The sequence below is a fragment of the Lampetra fluviatilis genome, chromosome 33 (genome assembly GCF_964198595.1).
Source record: "Lampetra fluviatilis chromosome 33, kcLamFluv1.1, whole genome shotgun sequence".
NCBI classification, from domain to species: Eukaryota; Metazoa; Chordata; class Hyperoartia; order Petromyzontiformes; family Petromyzontidae; genus Lampetra; species Lampetra fluviatilis.
The window spans coordinates 4,120,201-4,136,385 of record NC_136307.1 but is presented as its reverse complement, the minus strand read 5'-3'; the positions used below and the strand labels follow the sequence as shown (position 1 = coordinate 4,136,385).

Below are 16,185 nucleotides of genomic sequence, written 5' to 3'. Positions count from 1 at the left end.
CACAACTCAAGGACAATCCACCATCAGATTATGAGAGCTCGGGGTAAGCATTTACACCATTGGAACATGAAATTTGATATTTGCACGGGGTGACCAATAAGGTCTGAATTGCTCTGTAATAAAGTAGGCGACTCATAATGATTGATGAGTAAGCGTCCTTATGAAGACTAATCGGCAGTAATCGCCACCAATGCTGCTTTTCGCAATGGCCGTTTTCGAATTTCCCGCGTCTTATGTAAAGTTATGCTAATTAGAAGTTGGATTGGCCAATCGCAGTCGCCCATTTGAGACGTGCGGGGACCCGTATGCAAATTAGATTCGAAGAGATCTCGCAGGGTCACGTGGTGTGTCCGCCATTTCTCCGTCTTCACCACCCGGGGTAGTGTTGCGATCGCCTAAGTGTCGATTTCCAGGACAAATGTCTTCTTCGCGCTACTACGAGGGCCACCAGGCCAAGCGCCAACGCACCGACGACGGCCACAACGGACGGGTGCCTATTTTTATTTCATATATATGAAAAAAATGTTTTAATTGTGTTTCATTTTCCGCGGTCCGTCACGCCGCGGCCTACCTCAGGCTTCTCTTAGGGTCAGGCCTGCATTGTTTGGCGGGACGGATACGAGAGAAAGATTATACGCGCTTGCCTTTGCCATCGTGTAAATGTTGATATATCTACGTGTAATTGCATTTTTTATTATCCTTGTGTACGTGGGACGGTAAATGAGTGAGGTTTTTTTGTGTGTGGGCAAGCCTCGGGTGTGGTGAAGGACTTGAATCGGACCAGGCCGCGCTCCGTAACACGTGTTGATGCAGCAGCGGAGAATATACGATTGTTAAACAACTTAACCTTTTTTTAATCGTACATTTGGCATCGCATCGTACAAACACTATTATTTGACTGCAGTGACGGGCCATGTAGCGTATCGCGCCGTGGACCGTGGTTATTAATACTCATGCGATGGCAGACAGCGGAATCTTACGTTTGTTCGGGTCATATAATTGTGGTAGGACTGCAGAGATCGTAAGGAATCGCAGATCGCCCTAACTTTGCTCTAATATAAGATATTAGCTCTAATATAATGTGTTTTTCAGCAATCATCGATTCTAGCGCCTGTTCGCCGCGATCAGTCTCGGAACTTTAAATTATGTAATTTTAATTGGAAAATAGGTCAGGGCTCAACATATGTCGAAAGCAACCTTCATACTAATGGTGAAACATGCTCTGTATATTTACAAATCTGTTTTAAGACGCACTGAATGAGTGAAAAGGCATAAACTGCACAGCTAATGGGGAGCATACTGTGAACATATATAAAATCACTCCATCTACATGGGCTATGAGAGAAATCCTTCAGATATCACTAGACTCGTGTGAATTAAATATGGCAATTCCGATCGAGTGTATCCTTTGTGGAAAGGCAGTAATTGAGTATATTTTATTTTTCTACCTACGTGACTTTACCAAACGAACCAAAGAGTAGTAATTAAGTAATTCCGTAAAGCACACATTTGGGTAGATTTGACGATATGCGTTGAATGGCTGAATGTGATGAAGTACTTTTAATGTGAACAAAAGTTAACGAATCTTCAGTTCCACTATGAATGTCCGTCGCTGGCAAAGTTTCCCCACAATTGTAAGACTTTTAGTTACTCTGAGCGTAACCAAAAAGTTGCTCTTTCTGATCACGGGGCCCGGTCGTTGCTGGGGTGCGGCTCGGCGAGGATTAGAGATATCTTTGGCCGCTAGTCTTTGAGGATTCCTATAATAATAAAAAAAAACCGTATTAAGTTCGGCGTAGGTCGCACACTTGTAACAGAATTGCCGGTTGTGTGTGTACCTAGTGATGCTTTGTAAGGATATATGTAGTTCACATGCACGTGATTATAATATCGAACGCAACAGGTTGGAAAAATTAAGAGTTCACGTGAGTGTAAAAACGATGCAAAGAGTTATTTTTGAATATAATCGGTACTTGGAATCTGGTGCCGAATAGGTTTTTTTTGTTCCTGTTTGGGGACAAACGCGTATATACCGTACTGTGTAAACAATTTGCGTTTATGCAAGGCTGGTTAAGATTAGTTCGCATTGGTAAAACTGTTTGAACGTGCAAGACGCGGTTAAGATAACACGTGTATCGATAAGGAATAACACGAAAAACGTGCACCCAATATTTACATATGGCAAGTGCCGTGCATTTGGAAAATGTGTTAACACTACAGGTCCAAAGTGCCCCTACAAATAAAAAAGCAAGAGTGAGTATTGTTTAAAGTGGAAAATTGCAAAACCTCTAATCTTGGCCAGGATAGTAAACATTTATTTAATGGCTTGTACATTGCTCTACTGTGCATTATATATTTAACCTGAAGACATTAATAGTATCGAGGTACATCATTTTGTTAATATAAATACGCAAGTCATATGTAACAAACAAAGCGAAAACATTCCGGCATGTTTTTGCGGCCTGTGGCTATTTAACGAGCGACTAAGTTTCTCCACCATGCCCGTGTCCACATGCACGAAAGCTATGTGTGTGTGTATTAGAGCAGCTGCTGTTCCGTGTGAGGTTTAACTCTTGGTGCTCGTGTTTGCGCGTGCAGGAGAGCTATGAAGACCCGTTAAAGCCATCCCCCTCCCCCGTGGTGCACGTTCGTGGCCTGGCGGAGCATGCTGTAGAGACCGACCTTGTCGAGGCTCTTCAGCACTTTGGGCCCATCGGGTACGTCCGTGACATCACACTTTCCATTTTCTCGTTGTTCTTGAACTTTGTAGTGTTGCACACTAGGCCCAGTGTTAACTTGTGGGTTTTGTTTCTTCTTAAAGAATGTGGGTGTGTGTGTGTTTTAAACTGGGTGACATTGTGGCAAGAGTCTGACGCACAATTGGAAGATTGAAAGTTTAAATCCCTGGCAGGGGCATCACTTGGTGTTGATCCTCTGGGGTTTGTCGTGGGTGTTCTTTGGACACTGGCTTCCTACATGTAAATATGGAATTTCCACCACTGGCTCAATCAAGTACGAGCACCAACCACTCCCATCGCTTATTTGAGCAGGTGGGCATGACTTTCTAAATACACTTAACAGGAAAGGCCCTCTTTCTGTGCCAAAAAAATATAATTCAACTATATCAACCAAGGGCCTATTTGAACACTGTTTTTTACAGCAGCTTTTGTTGTTGCAGGTAAAAGTTTTACTGGTTTGACTACTTTGGGTCACATTCACAGGGTGTGGCCCATTCTACAAGCATTGCTGGGTTTTTTATGTCAAAGACTAAAAATACTCCATTTATACGACGGGGGGCCCATTCAGTGCACTATGTAATTTAGAGTGACGTGTTTCTTATTATACAACTCTGGTGTCACTTCCTCTGTGGTCACAGGTACGTGGTGATCATGCCCAAGAAGAGGCAGGCCCTGGTAGAGTTTGAGGACCTGGAGAGTGCTCGCAGCTGCGTCACGTTCACCGTGGGCAACCCCATCTATGTGAGCGGCCAGCCGGCCTACTTCAACTACTCCACGAGCCAGAAGATCTCTCGCCCAGGCGGTGGCGAAGATAGAGCATCCTCTGCCAACCACATCTTGCTATTCACCATCATTAACCCGGCTTATCCCATCACTACTGTAAGTTTGCTGGGCAGGTTGCAACACATTCCTCACGAACATGTGATGTCTTGTGCGAGTGATTTTTAGGTGTCCATGGTGACTAAAGCTGCTCATTAAGGGAAGGTGCAACCGTAAAAAAAATATTCATTGGGTCTTTCGGTAAAGTCACATAGATCAGGCTGAAAAAAGAAAAAAATACTTTACCGAAAGACAGAAAGAATGAGTTACTGCAGTCGCGAAAGATTTAAGTCAAGACGTGAATTTTTTTTTCAAACTATTAAACATTTTGGGTTATTTTAAAATTGGCTTGAAGCTTTGTTGCACAGAAGAAAACATGGAAAGTTATTTTTAGGCTGGTCGTCTTAGTTTCCTCACTAATGGTGTTTCAAAATGCATGCCAGTGATGTAAATGCAACAAGTTGTGGTGCAGTTAACTAAACTTCAAAATTTTTATTATGCTTTTATACTCCTGTTTTGATAGGTTGGTATGTTTTCTGGGGGTTTGTGTGAACAGCCGGTAGCAACATATATTTAATCATTGTAAAAATGAAAAATGTATGTTGACATTGTACTGTTAATTTTTACCCATCTATAGAACAACTGACAAAGTTGGCACATTTCTTGTATTGCTGTATTTTGTTATCTTAGGTCGATGCATACAAAAATTTGAGGGTTTAACATACATAATGTTTAAATTCCTGGTTGGATTATTGGGCTTTATATAGTTATGGGTGTTGAGTAATGATAAACCCAACTCAGAAATTGAGTTTTAAAGGAGATATTTTATTTTTCGTTATCCATTTAAACACCATTTTTGCAATATTTATTTTCACAAAGTTTCTATGGAAGACATTTTTATCTCGTTTCTTAAATCTCCAAGTTGCCTCTCGTTCCATATCAAAGATGACTGGTTCACACTTTTGTGATGGCAAACTTGAATGTGATTCTTGCACACACTCGCACAATAACCGCTTGTTATTTTTGTTCCAGGATGTGCTGTACACCATTTGCAACCCGTGTGGCCCTGTGCAACGTATAGTCATCTTCCGCAAGAATGGGCTGCAGGCCATGGTTGAATATCCTTTTTTGCGCTCTCACGAGTGCTTGGCTGTGTGGTTTTGTACCTTTGTCAATGAATGTGGGAGTGAAATGTCCAGTGCGTGTGTGAAAAGTTTTCCTTAACATATCCCACATTTGACTCGGTGCAGAGTGCACAGAGGGCAAAGGCCTCTCTTAATGGTGCTGACATCTACTCAGGCTGCTGTACTTTGAAGATCGAATATGCAAAGGTTTGGAATTCACATGACCACGTGTTTTGTTTTTGTTGAATATTTTTGTAACTTGACACTACATTGCATGGAGCAGTGGCATTCTGTACCCGGTATTTGAATGTCATTTTAATGTCTTTTGCAACAGCCGACACGCCTTAATGTGTTCAAGAATGACAGCGAGACCTGGGACTACACCAATGCAAACCTGGGAAGGCAAGGTGAGACTTAGCAATGTCATAACTACAATGAAACACATTTTCATTAAAATGCTATTCATCATGACTTGGGCTCCCAGCAATCACTCTGCATACCAAAATTTATATGTATAACATTTTTAAATGGTTCAACACAAAGTTTTTAATGTTTTGGTAAATGTTATTTAGTCCAGCAGTAGCACAATAAACCTCAGTTGCTAATTAGAGGTATACTATGTGGGGTGATCTGCTGGGAGTTAAAAAAAACATTTACATCTAACTGCTGCTTTTATGGCTTGCCTTTTAAGTTGTTTCCAAATCACAGATCCACTGAGGTTTTCACACCAGATGTACATGGAGGAACCACTTGAGTGGGATGCATTGCTGCCACCTTTTAATCTTTAGTCCTCACTTCAATAGCTGGCACTTCCTGAGTCACAGGTTCGCACCTTCAAGCAGGAGGGGAAGGGGGTTACAGATCTGCACCTGGAGCCCGGCCCTACACCTCTCTGCCCCCCCCTCACAGCCTACACCTGCACTTACCTGAAGATAGCGAGAAGGGCAGACGCACAGTCTCTCATGCTCTTGAATGGGGGCGGCAACACCACCCCGCGTGCCGTAAACACTGGCAGAAAAAAACATGGGGGCGCACGGCTGCACGGGTGGGTGTAAGGCGCCCTGAAACACAGCACCACAGAAGATGGAGGAGACGCGCTATCGCTGTCGTAACGTTCACGTTTTAAACAACCACGCCCGGGCTGTGGAGGAACCACGAGAACATCTGCACTTCAACAGGATACATTCTTCACAGCCCGCACTGAGACTCCAAGAGACTAAGATCCGCCTGCATACGTGCACTACTTGCATACTAAGCTGGCACAATGTGCACTGGTGCTGCACAGTATTTCATCACATCTTGTCTTCCATGAAGCTTTCAGGTTTTTAAAATAAAAACCTCACTGATGGCATTCTTCCTCCTAATGCTTCTTGGCATCTGCGTACACCGAAGACCACCACTAGGCTGCACATGGCACATACGAGAGGAGCGCTATCGCGTGAAGCTAGAGAAATCCTTTCTCAGGCTCAACATCCACTACAAAGTGCACAGCTTCCTGCGTGGTCCACGCGCAGGACTGTCCGTTTGTTATTTTTCCTCGTGGAGAAGGCATGTGACATGACGGCAGCGCACCCGAAACACCGCTTAAAGAGCTCGCTCAAGCCTCAGTCACCCCTTCCGGGCCACGTCACCACAAGCGGGAGAGCCACACTCACGCAGAGAGAGAGGGGACATCACATCCCAGAGTGGGACTGACTGCCAAGCAGAAACTGACTGCAGAACATCAAGTACTGATGACGCATGGAACATTTTATTATTATTATTTCGTTGTTCTTGTGTTTTTAGGTTACGTAAGAGTTTAATGAGTTAAATTGTAAATCTTACAATATGTCCGACTTTTATAATCTGTAAGCAGTCTGAAGCAAATTATTTTTGTTTAGATTAATATATTTGCATTGTTTGCTTAATATTCAGACCTTAATCTTGTGTAGAAATGCTTTAAAATTACAAAGTCTGTTAGAATAATAATTAAAACAACTTGTTTAAATTTGAGTAGAAATTACGTTGAATATTTGAGTCTTAGTCTTAAAGGATGTGCAGTTTTGCTGACTTTGAACCTACCTTGATTTCCCTTAAATTTAATGTATTTTTTACATGTACAGTTAAAATGTAGCTTGATACCTAACTGTAGAATTGCATTGGGTATTGTTTACCAACATGATTTGGTACTAGTGCATCCAGTTGTTCATCTTTTACTGCCAAGGCAGCCATTCTGCAGATCCTTTGTTGTTGTGCAGTGTCTTATTTCTGAAAATAGTATTTTGATAGCTAGTTTTTTTCCGGGTGGTTGCCGAGCAGGGTCTGTATAATAAGTGTTGCTGGTGTGACGCAGGAGAGAATGGGCTACCGCCAATCTGTTTGTGCTGGGGGACCGCCCTTTCAGCCACATTATCTTGCTGTTGAGGCCTAGCTGGGTAAGGCACTGTCGCAGATATACCATTTGTGGATGGTCATGCACAATCCCTGCGTAAGTAGTGCATACGCATTCCACCACCAGATATGGGAAAACCCCCTTTGTCCATAGAGCGCTACTTAAAAGCGGACCTGTATGCAATCGCCACTGTACACCTTCATATATCATGTATATACCAATAAAAGATGACCAACTTTGTCGCGTCTCTTTTAAACCGCACACTGCCACCCGTTATGTGCGCAGTGTAAACCGTCGTATTTCTGACCTTTGCGCCAGATGCACCCCCACTCTGTTTGCACTTTGTTTTTTCTAATCGGTATTTCTAAAAAAAAAAGTGAATTTCATTTTTGTTGAGCAAAAGAACATCTCCTGTGCACGAACATTATATGGGTTTCGTTTGCAAGTTAAATCATCTGAACTAGTATAGTTTGACCCAGTGGCCTTGTGTAACGCCACGTGTGTTTCTCGACGTAGATGACAAACGGCAGAGAACGCCAGCGCTCCTTGGAGACCATCCCAACAACGCTTATGGAGATTACGCAGAATACAGTACGGAGACATTTTGTTGCACGTTTGATATCTCTTGACATCTCGCCCTACTCTACCATACATGTTTTTGTTGCTTTGCCGTTTATAGACTCTTTATTAGAGCTCTTAGGCTCCACCTTTACAAATTAAACCAAGCGTTGTTTTTTTAATGACTGCATTTCTTTTTTCAGATCAAGGGTACCAAACGGAGGAATACCCTCCTGGGACTGGATATGGTGAGTTTGTTTTAATCTTTTCCTGCTATTGATGTATCTCCTACTTGAAGTCGTTTGGCACAAATTGTTGTTTTGCAGATTGTTAGGCCTTCTCCCATGTACTTGGATCATATGAGGGTGAATGACAAGTGTAGTACATGCACAGTGTTGTATGCGAAGTCAACTAATGTAAATTCGCACTGGGGTTAAAATTATAGCTGGGCATAGAACTGATTGCACCCTTTCTGTGTCATGTCCGATTGAGAATGGACACCTTGCTCTGATAACTGACCACCGAAGGGTCAATAAGGCTAAGGCGGGTGTCTGGGGGGTTGAGATCTCTAATTAATATGGCCTGTGTTCATGTCCATTGCAGACTACTCAGGGCAGCATCAGGGTGGTGGTGGTGTTGGTGGTGGTGGTGGCGGCGGCGGCGGCGGCGGTGGCGGCGGTGGTGCCTACCAGGGCTACCAGGGCTACGGCCAGGAGGAAATGGGGGCACCGGCACGGATGGGCGCCAACCGCATGGGTCGTGTCGGCCCTCCCCCCATGCACCACCAGCAGTCGGCTCAGGCCACCAGCAAGGTGCTCATGGTGTACGGGTTTGACCCGGAACGCATCAACTGCGACAAAGTCTTCAACATCCTCTGCCTCTACGGCAACGTGGAGAAGGTGAATGGGCGGCCGTCTTTTAAATTGCGTCTCTCTCCGTTCGGCAAACTTGGGTGATTTGGAAATATTTGCGTGTTAATTCGAGGGTTGTGTGTGCTTGTAACGGATGATATCTGTTACCTTTTTTTAGGTTTGTCAAATTAGCTTTTATATAAGATTTGTAGTTTTTGATTGAGATCCTTTTAAATGTTTGCGTCAAGTTTCGTATTGGACAAAGTGGTGTGAAGCCTTGCGTTTTACAATCCGTGCAAACACCTTGTTTTGTAGATGGATGGGTGCTTCAAGATAATCCACTTTATTACATGGTGGTAAAAAAATCTGGTTAGTGTAAAAAAACAAGTTAATACTTTGGCTTGATGCATAAGCATATATATATAAACACCCAAGTTTGTAATTAAAGCTGCCTTTTACTGTGGTGGTGTTCATGATGAATGTGGTTGGGGTATGCGTTGGGTACAATGTTCACCTAGCAAAGCATTTAAACTTTTTTTATGTTCCAGTCTAATAGCTGCTCAAACCTCTTATGACCTTTGCTAAATTGTTCTAGTGTGGAATACAAGAATCAAAGCTATATTTGGCAATGATCGGACCAATTTGGTTCTGATGTTGACAAGTGCACTACAATCATTCGATTGTTTGCATTGGCATTCAACAAGTAATTTTGCAGCTGGTTGGGTGCTGTAAAAACATTGGCATTTCCTTTTAAGAAGTAAAATGTCAACCGGTTGCATCATTGCACCAATTTGTCACTCGCTGTATCTTTTGCATTATATTATGTCTTTTGCGCTGAGAATTAGCCCAAGAGGGTATTGACGGTGCAAGTGAAAATCCTTGAGGTCACCGAGTAGAACTTGTTTTGCATGACCTTTCTCTAACCGACATGGCAATTTCACCTTTTCTCGGTTATGCCTGGTTGTTGTTGCATTGCTTGCTTGCTTGCGAAGTCGTCCCTTTTCTGGCCATTGCATAGCGTTCTTAACACGTGGTAATTTCCCAGTTCGTAATAATAGTAAATGGAATATTATTACATTCATAATTCATGTTATAATGGGACCTCCTTTGCCAGTACCAAAATTTGGTAATAGGTTTTTCCACTTTTTTATGGCAACGAAACAGCTGTGTTAAGATGTTAAAACACCAAACTGAAACCTTTTACAAGGAATCATGTCTGCATTAACCACAACACTTGTGGTCAGAATGCAAACCAAAAGCATACTTTGATAATATATGCATTGTCCTTGAAACGGATTGGTCTACAGTGTTTTTATTTTGCATTCTGACCACAAGTGTTGTGGTAAATGCTGACATGATTCCTTGTAAAAGGTTTCAGTTTGGTGTTTTAACATCTTAACACAGCTGTTTTGTTGCCAGAAAAAAAAGGAAAAACCTATTATCATTCATGTTATATATTATATTATTATGGTTTATTATTTATTATTTTATTACTTCCCTTTTACGTGACTTTACCGAAAGAACCAAGAAGACATTCATGTTATGTTTAACTTTTTCATTTGTAGATGAACAATTACAAATTTTTGTCTCGTGTTCCAAGGATGTTTTGACCTGTGTTCGTGTGATTTTAATTACCATCAATCGTGCTAGGTTTCCATGTGCGCTGGTGTTTTTCGAGCTAATTGACTCTTGTCTTGTGGTGCCATGCACGCGTGCTCAGATTAAGTTCATGAAGAGCAAGCCTGGCGCGGTGATGGTGGAGATGAGTGACCCATTTGCTGTGGACAGAGCCATTCACCACCTTAACCAGGCCTCCATCTTCCAGAAGAAGATAAACCTTTGGTAAGTGTGCCAGTGTTTTGCCGACCACTCGGCTGATGCGGACAATTCTGCGGACCATTCAGTGCCCCCACATTCGGTGAACATGCATTCTCTTGTCCTCCGCACCTCCTATGAGCAAAGGTCGGCAACGTATGGTACGAAAGAAGTTCAACATACATAAATTCTTGTAATGCAAAATTATTAATATTATTGAAACAGCTATAATAAAGGTTTTATTAGGTGGGGGTCATTTATATCCGAGGGTTAGGATAGTTTAATCAGGGTGGTTCGCCTAACAAAAATTTTTCATTAAATATAGGTAAAATATTAACGTCTGAAACAAAGCATGAACGTAATTGTTTCCGGATAAACCTGCATTTGCATCAGAGCCCCACGGGACCACCTGGAGGAGCGTTGTGGGACTGGGGACCGCACTCATGGGGATTCACTTACCTCGTTGGCGTTCTGCAGATCTTTACACGGTTTGCTCTTCCAACATCCGCGTGTTTTGTGTTTGGGTGCTTCCGGCAGCGTGTCCAAGCAGCAGGCCATCATGCCCAGCCAGTCGTACGACCTGTGTGACGGCACGTGCAGCTTCAAGGACTACACGGCGTCACGCAACAATCGCTTCAGCAACCCCGAGAAGGCGGCCAAGAACCGCATCCAGCTGCCGTCCAACATCCTTCACTTCTTCAACGCCGCGCCCGATGTCAGCGAGGAGCGGTTCAACGAGGTGTGTTGTGGGTCTCCTGCTGCGTGGTCTGGCCTCTCAATGTATACATGTGTATGGTGAAGTTCTTCTAGGTTGGTTCTTTCGGTAAAGTCACGTAGAAGGGAAATATTCTTTGGTTCTTTCGGTAAAGTCACGTATAAAGATCTCTGCCCCCTCCCTCTCTCCGCCCCCTCTCTATATTTAAGGCCTCGTCACAGAAACGACCTCTCTCTTTGTGCTGATACGTGTTCTCTCTCTCTCTGTGTGTCTTTGTGATGTCTGTCTGCTTGTATGTCTGTCTATAGTTTTCTGGTTAGATTTTTGTTGCTATTTCTTTTATACCTGATGATGATTGCTTGTGTTGCAATCGAAACGTCGTAGTATGCTATTATTTAATTTATTATTTTATCTTTATACGTGACTTTACCGAAAGAACCAAAGAATAATTCCTGCAGTCATGAAAGCTCCGAAATTGAGATAGAAGGGAAATAATAAAACATAATAAAATACAATTCTCACAACGTTTCGGCCACAACGCAAGCAGCCGTCCTCAGGTGAAGAACAGGTCTGTCGGAAAGACAGCGTCTGAATGAAAGACAGACCTGTTCTTCACCTGAGGACGGCTGCTTGCATTGTGGCCGAAACGTCGTGAAAATTGTATTTTATTATGTCTTATTATTTTATTATTTCCCTTCTACGTGACTTTACCGAAAGTACCAAGGAGATGAATCCCTGCAGTCACGAAAGCTTTAAATCGAAATTTATGTTGAAGTTCTTTCGCACCGTGCGTAGCCAAGCGTGCTAATCGGAGGTGTGTTGGAAGGACAACAAACTAAACACAAAAAGCAGTTTTATAGAAATTAGTTTTCAGTCTCTCTTTGTACAAGCCAGAGGATTCATTTAAACGAGGGTTTATTGGGCGCGAAGAAACCTTTTATTTACCGAGGGCCAAATTGTTGGTAGATATTGTGCAGTTCAAGTTCATTTATTAGGTATAGCCCTGTGAGCCATTCGGCTCTTGAATCGGGTGCAACCGCAACAAACAAAAAACATGAACAAAAAAAAATCTTAAAGTGAATATGTGACTGAGTGCAAACAGAAAATCCAAGAAAAGACAGCAAAATATTGCAGAAAGAAACACCGTACACCAATGCTGTGTGCAAAAATCCCAGTGGGATGCAAGTCAAACAACCAACAACAACCACAAGACAACTTAGATTAAGGTCATCAGTCTAACTGTACTACAACAAACGAACATGGCTAAACCAATACACTTTTCGAAATCACCAAAATAAAGCCATGAAACAGTGATCATAGGAACTGTGATGGAATTTTCACAATCAATGTTATAAACAACATGTACTACCAAAACCCTGCAGCCATAGCAAGAGGGGGGGAGAGCCCCTTGCAGTGACTAAAGTAAAATTAGAAACACACTTGCCAGCTCAAATGTTCCTCTTTATTCGTGGCTTTGATGTTTGCAGCGACAGACATTATTTTGCGGAATGTTTAAAATGTGTAGCCCACGAATATTTTTTAATTATGTTGCGAGCTGTATTTCCCCCCCAATCTATATTTTCAAATAAGCGAGTCTAGCTACAGTGGGGCATTCCTGATGTGTTGTTAAGGCTTTTCCTGGTTTAATGAAACCTTGCTTTTGCCTACATTTCCAATTTTTTGTTATATTTTGTGGTATTAAATATCAAACGCAGATGAAGGCCTCCCACACACTTCCAGTCGTATGGTTTTGGTGGCTGAGAGTCAAACTCAAGTGGCAACCACCGCATCACCACTCCTCCACCCAATGCTTAGCTATATGTTTAGTTGCGTGGAAGATGTATATTTTTTTTACGAGTGCTTAACATCTGATTATTGGAATTGTGGTTTGTCGTAAAAGACTTGGAGTTGTGTTGTAGTTGATTCTTTTAACCACGTCTTTATTGTTTTTATTTAACAGATGTGTGATGAATTTGAAGTGAAGAGGCCCATGTCTTTTAAGATGTTTGCTGGAAAGAGTAAGTCACAATGCAGTAGTTCTTATCCTACCTAATAAATGTGTGTTTTAACACGATGGTAGTACCGTTTTGTAAGAGTTTAACATTGGTCATGCGGTGGAGCAATACAAACGTGGAATATCCACTAGTGGTTCCTGACTTCTGCGTTGGCTGAAAAATATGTTTATATCGATATTATGGTTATTTGAGTATTCTCAGCATCCCGTTATTATGGGATATATGCTTAACTTTTGACCGTTTTTCCACAACAATGAATCTTAGCACTTTTAACTAATTACAAGTTTGATTTCTGTGGAACAGTCATTTTAACCTCTGCGGGTAAGTTGTTTACCTCTGGCTATTTTTTTCAATTACAGAGTTACTAACATAATTCTATACTGGAAAAGTTGCATATGCAGTTGCTTACTCTATAACTTTAATATGTGAACATTTGAAGCATTGTGACAGCAAAGTGCTTAACTTTTTCAGGTGACAAGAGTGCATCTGGCCTGCTTGAGTGGGATGATAAGAATGATGCAATGGAGGCCCTGGCTCTCATCAACCACTATCAGATGAAGAACCCCAGTAAGTCCTGATTGATACACCATGCGTGTGTGTATGTCACGCATGGAACACGCCGCGTATACCCTGTCTTGTTGAAGAAATAATAAAAATTACTCCAGATTAAGATCCTGTTTTTAATTACAACTGGAGATGTCCGATCATGTTGAGACATGTTTAGCAATTTTATTGTCTTGGTTCTTTCGGTAAAGTCACATAGAAGGGAAATAATAAAATAATAAAAATAAAACATAATAAAATAATTCTCACGACGCAAGCAGCTGTGTCCGACAGACCTGGTCTTCACCTGAGGACGGCTGTTTGCGTTGTGGCCGAAACGTGAGAATTATTTTATTATGTTTTATTTTTATTATTTTATTTTTTCCCTTCTACGTGACTTCACCGAAAGAACCAAGAAGATGAATCCCTGCAGTCACGAAAGCTTTAAATCGAAATTTTATTGTGATTGTGGCACGTCATGACTTCTTGGAAAGGTTTGTTGTTGCGGAGCTCCGTCATGACCAACGGTGGGTTTCAAGGACTCGGAATTTGGGGAATAACCCCGAGTCCTCGTTTCACGCGATCAGTGTCTTCCCTGAAAAGTTCCGCATTAAGCGCACTATTTCCCCAGAAGTATCGCAACGATAAAGATTGCCGAGATCCGATGTGTGTTGTGCGCACACGCAGTAAGATGGTGGGTACATATGACTGAGCGGCGTTACCCTATCGTTCCGCGTACCCTATCGTTCCGCGTACCCTATCGTTCCACGTACCCTATCGTTCCACGTACCGTATCGTTCCATGTACCGTATCACTGCACCGTTCGGCCGCGCAGCTCAAGAAAGTAGTTCGTCGTCCACTGCTCACAAACAGCGTTATAACGGTGCGCGTTCCGTGTTATAACGTTGTGTGTTCAGCAAAAAGTATTCCAGAATGGATGGAACCGCATAGCAAAAACGCGTTGTGTGCGTGTGAACATGCGTTAAGCGAGGATGTGCCGTACTTGCCATATGGTGGCCCATTGCCACATCGGTTCTCTAACTTGTATCTGTTTGCGTGCGTGTGTGTGTGTGGTGCAGCTGGACAGTTCCCGTACACACTGAAGCTGTGCTTTTCTACATCGCAGCACAACGCTGACCATGCCAAGGAGCGTTAAAGGAGCCCGCAGCCCACCGTTAATCATTGCTTTCTGTTTATGGTGACTGTTGAACAGTGATTTAAAATGTGCTTTGTGTTTAAGCTGATATGCAGACATTGAGACAATTGTCCCCACTTTTTTATTGATGTAATGTTTGTCAGATTGCTGAAGAACTAGACAAGCAAATAAAATGCATACTTAGGTTTTAGTTACATTGTCAGCTTCATTTCTTTAACCTTTTTAGTGTTTCGTTATGCCGAATCATTGCATCCATCAACAACCAGGACCTCCCCTTTGACTGCACAGCTTATTCCCCCATTAATACTGGTCTCTGCTCCTCATCTGTCCCCACCATCTCCTTCCCTCGATCTCCCTCCTGTGTCCTCTGCTCACAGCCTCCTCCTTGGTGGTGTCACCTTCTTACTCTTCACTCGCCTTTTACCACCCCACATCGCCGCCGCTACTAGCTTCTGCCGCTTTCACCAATTGGACGTCCGTAAACGCCGCCAAACTCTCCTGGCTCGTTCGATTAGTACGGTTGGCTCCGATGAGCACGGTTGGCATCGTACGGTGCGAAAGAAGGTCTAATATGCATTCTCTGATCTCTACCCATCTGTGATTCTGTAATTCTCTTCATGGTGCTCTCCCTGCCTCTGCCCTCTCTTCCCTCCCAACAAATAAAAAAATAAATGCTTCTCCACGAATTCTTTTCAATCTCCCCCCTATAATTCTCACTCGGCCTTTGCACTGGTTTCCCATTAACTTTTCTCAAATACTTGACCCCCGTCAACCTTTAGAGCTCTTAAAGGCCTTGCCCCACCTTATCTTGCCTCATCTTCCTTGCCCCCCATCCCTCTTTACTAGTTTACTCCTTGTATCCAATCATGTTTTTGGTCATCTTTCCACCCTTCCTACAATAAACTTGTACGTAATGAAGTCCCCCCTCGGCCTCTTGTTCCCCTCTTTTAAGACCTCACCTCTCCTCTGACCAGTTCTATTCCCTTCCCTCACCCCCTCCACTCATTCCCATCGCGCCCCTTCCTATTCGTGATCCTGAAGCATGTCTTTATAGCTCGCTCTCATTCCCCGATCCTTGCATGCCCCCCCCACCACCACCATCCAAATCATTCTGCCTCCTGTTATCTTTCTCGAGCGTGTTGAGTGATCGCGATCTATAAATTATATTAAATGAACTTTTTGATGTTTATGGAAAGATCACTCAAATGCTGACATGTTTCATACTTTTTAAGTATATGTATAAATTACAAAGCATCTGTTTCCTCGTTCTTTCTGTCTGTTCTTTGTCTAAATGCCACACTGGGATTCGTGTAGCTCACTGTAATTGCATTACTGTCCGTTTAAATGGCTTTTGGCAAGCGGTGGAGAAACGTATCGTACAAGCATAATCACGTGACCCTGCAGTGTTAGAATTAACCAAGACTGGTATCATGAGTCCTCTGGTGACCAATGGCCCATCGGTTTGCTTTGGAAAGGTTCA

General features: G+C 42.7%; 1 protein-coding gene across 1 annotated transcript; it reads left to right on the top strand.

Annotated features, from left to right (window-relative positions):
* The first annotated feature begins 337 nt into the window (after positions 1-337).
* LOC144943941 (heterogeneous nuclear ribonucleoprotein L-like) lies at positions 338-15,964 on the top strand. The gene is made up of 14 exons (XM_078871842.1): positions 338-490; positions 2,599-2,717; positions 3,377-3,617; positions 4,590-4,677; positions 4,794-4,888; positions 5,016-5,088; positions 7,569-7,643; positions 7,814-7,858; positions 8,214-8,509; positions 10,182-10,303; positions 10,814-11,015; positions 12,952-13,009; positions 13,478-13,573; positions 14,629-15,964. Exons 1-14 carry the CDS (start codon positions 419-421, stop codon positions 14,703-14,705), a joined length of 1,659 nt encoding a protein of 552 aa, XP_078727968.1. The 5' UTR covers positions 338-418; the 3' UTR covers positions 14,706-15,964.
* The last annotated feature ends 221 nt before the right edge of the window (positions 15,965-16,185 follow it).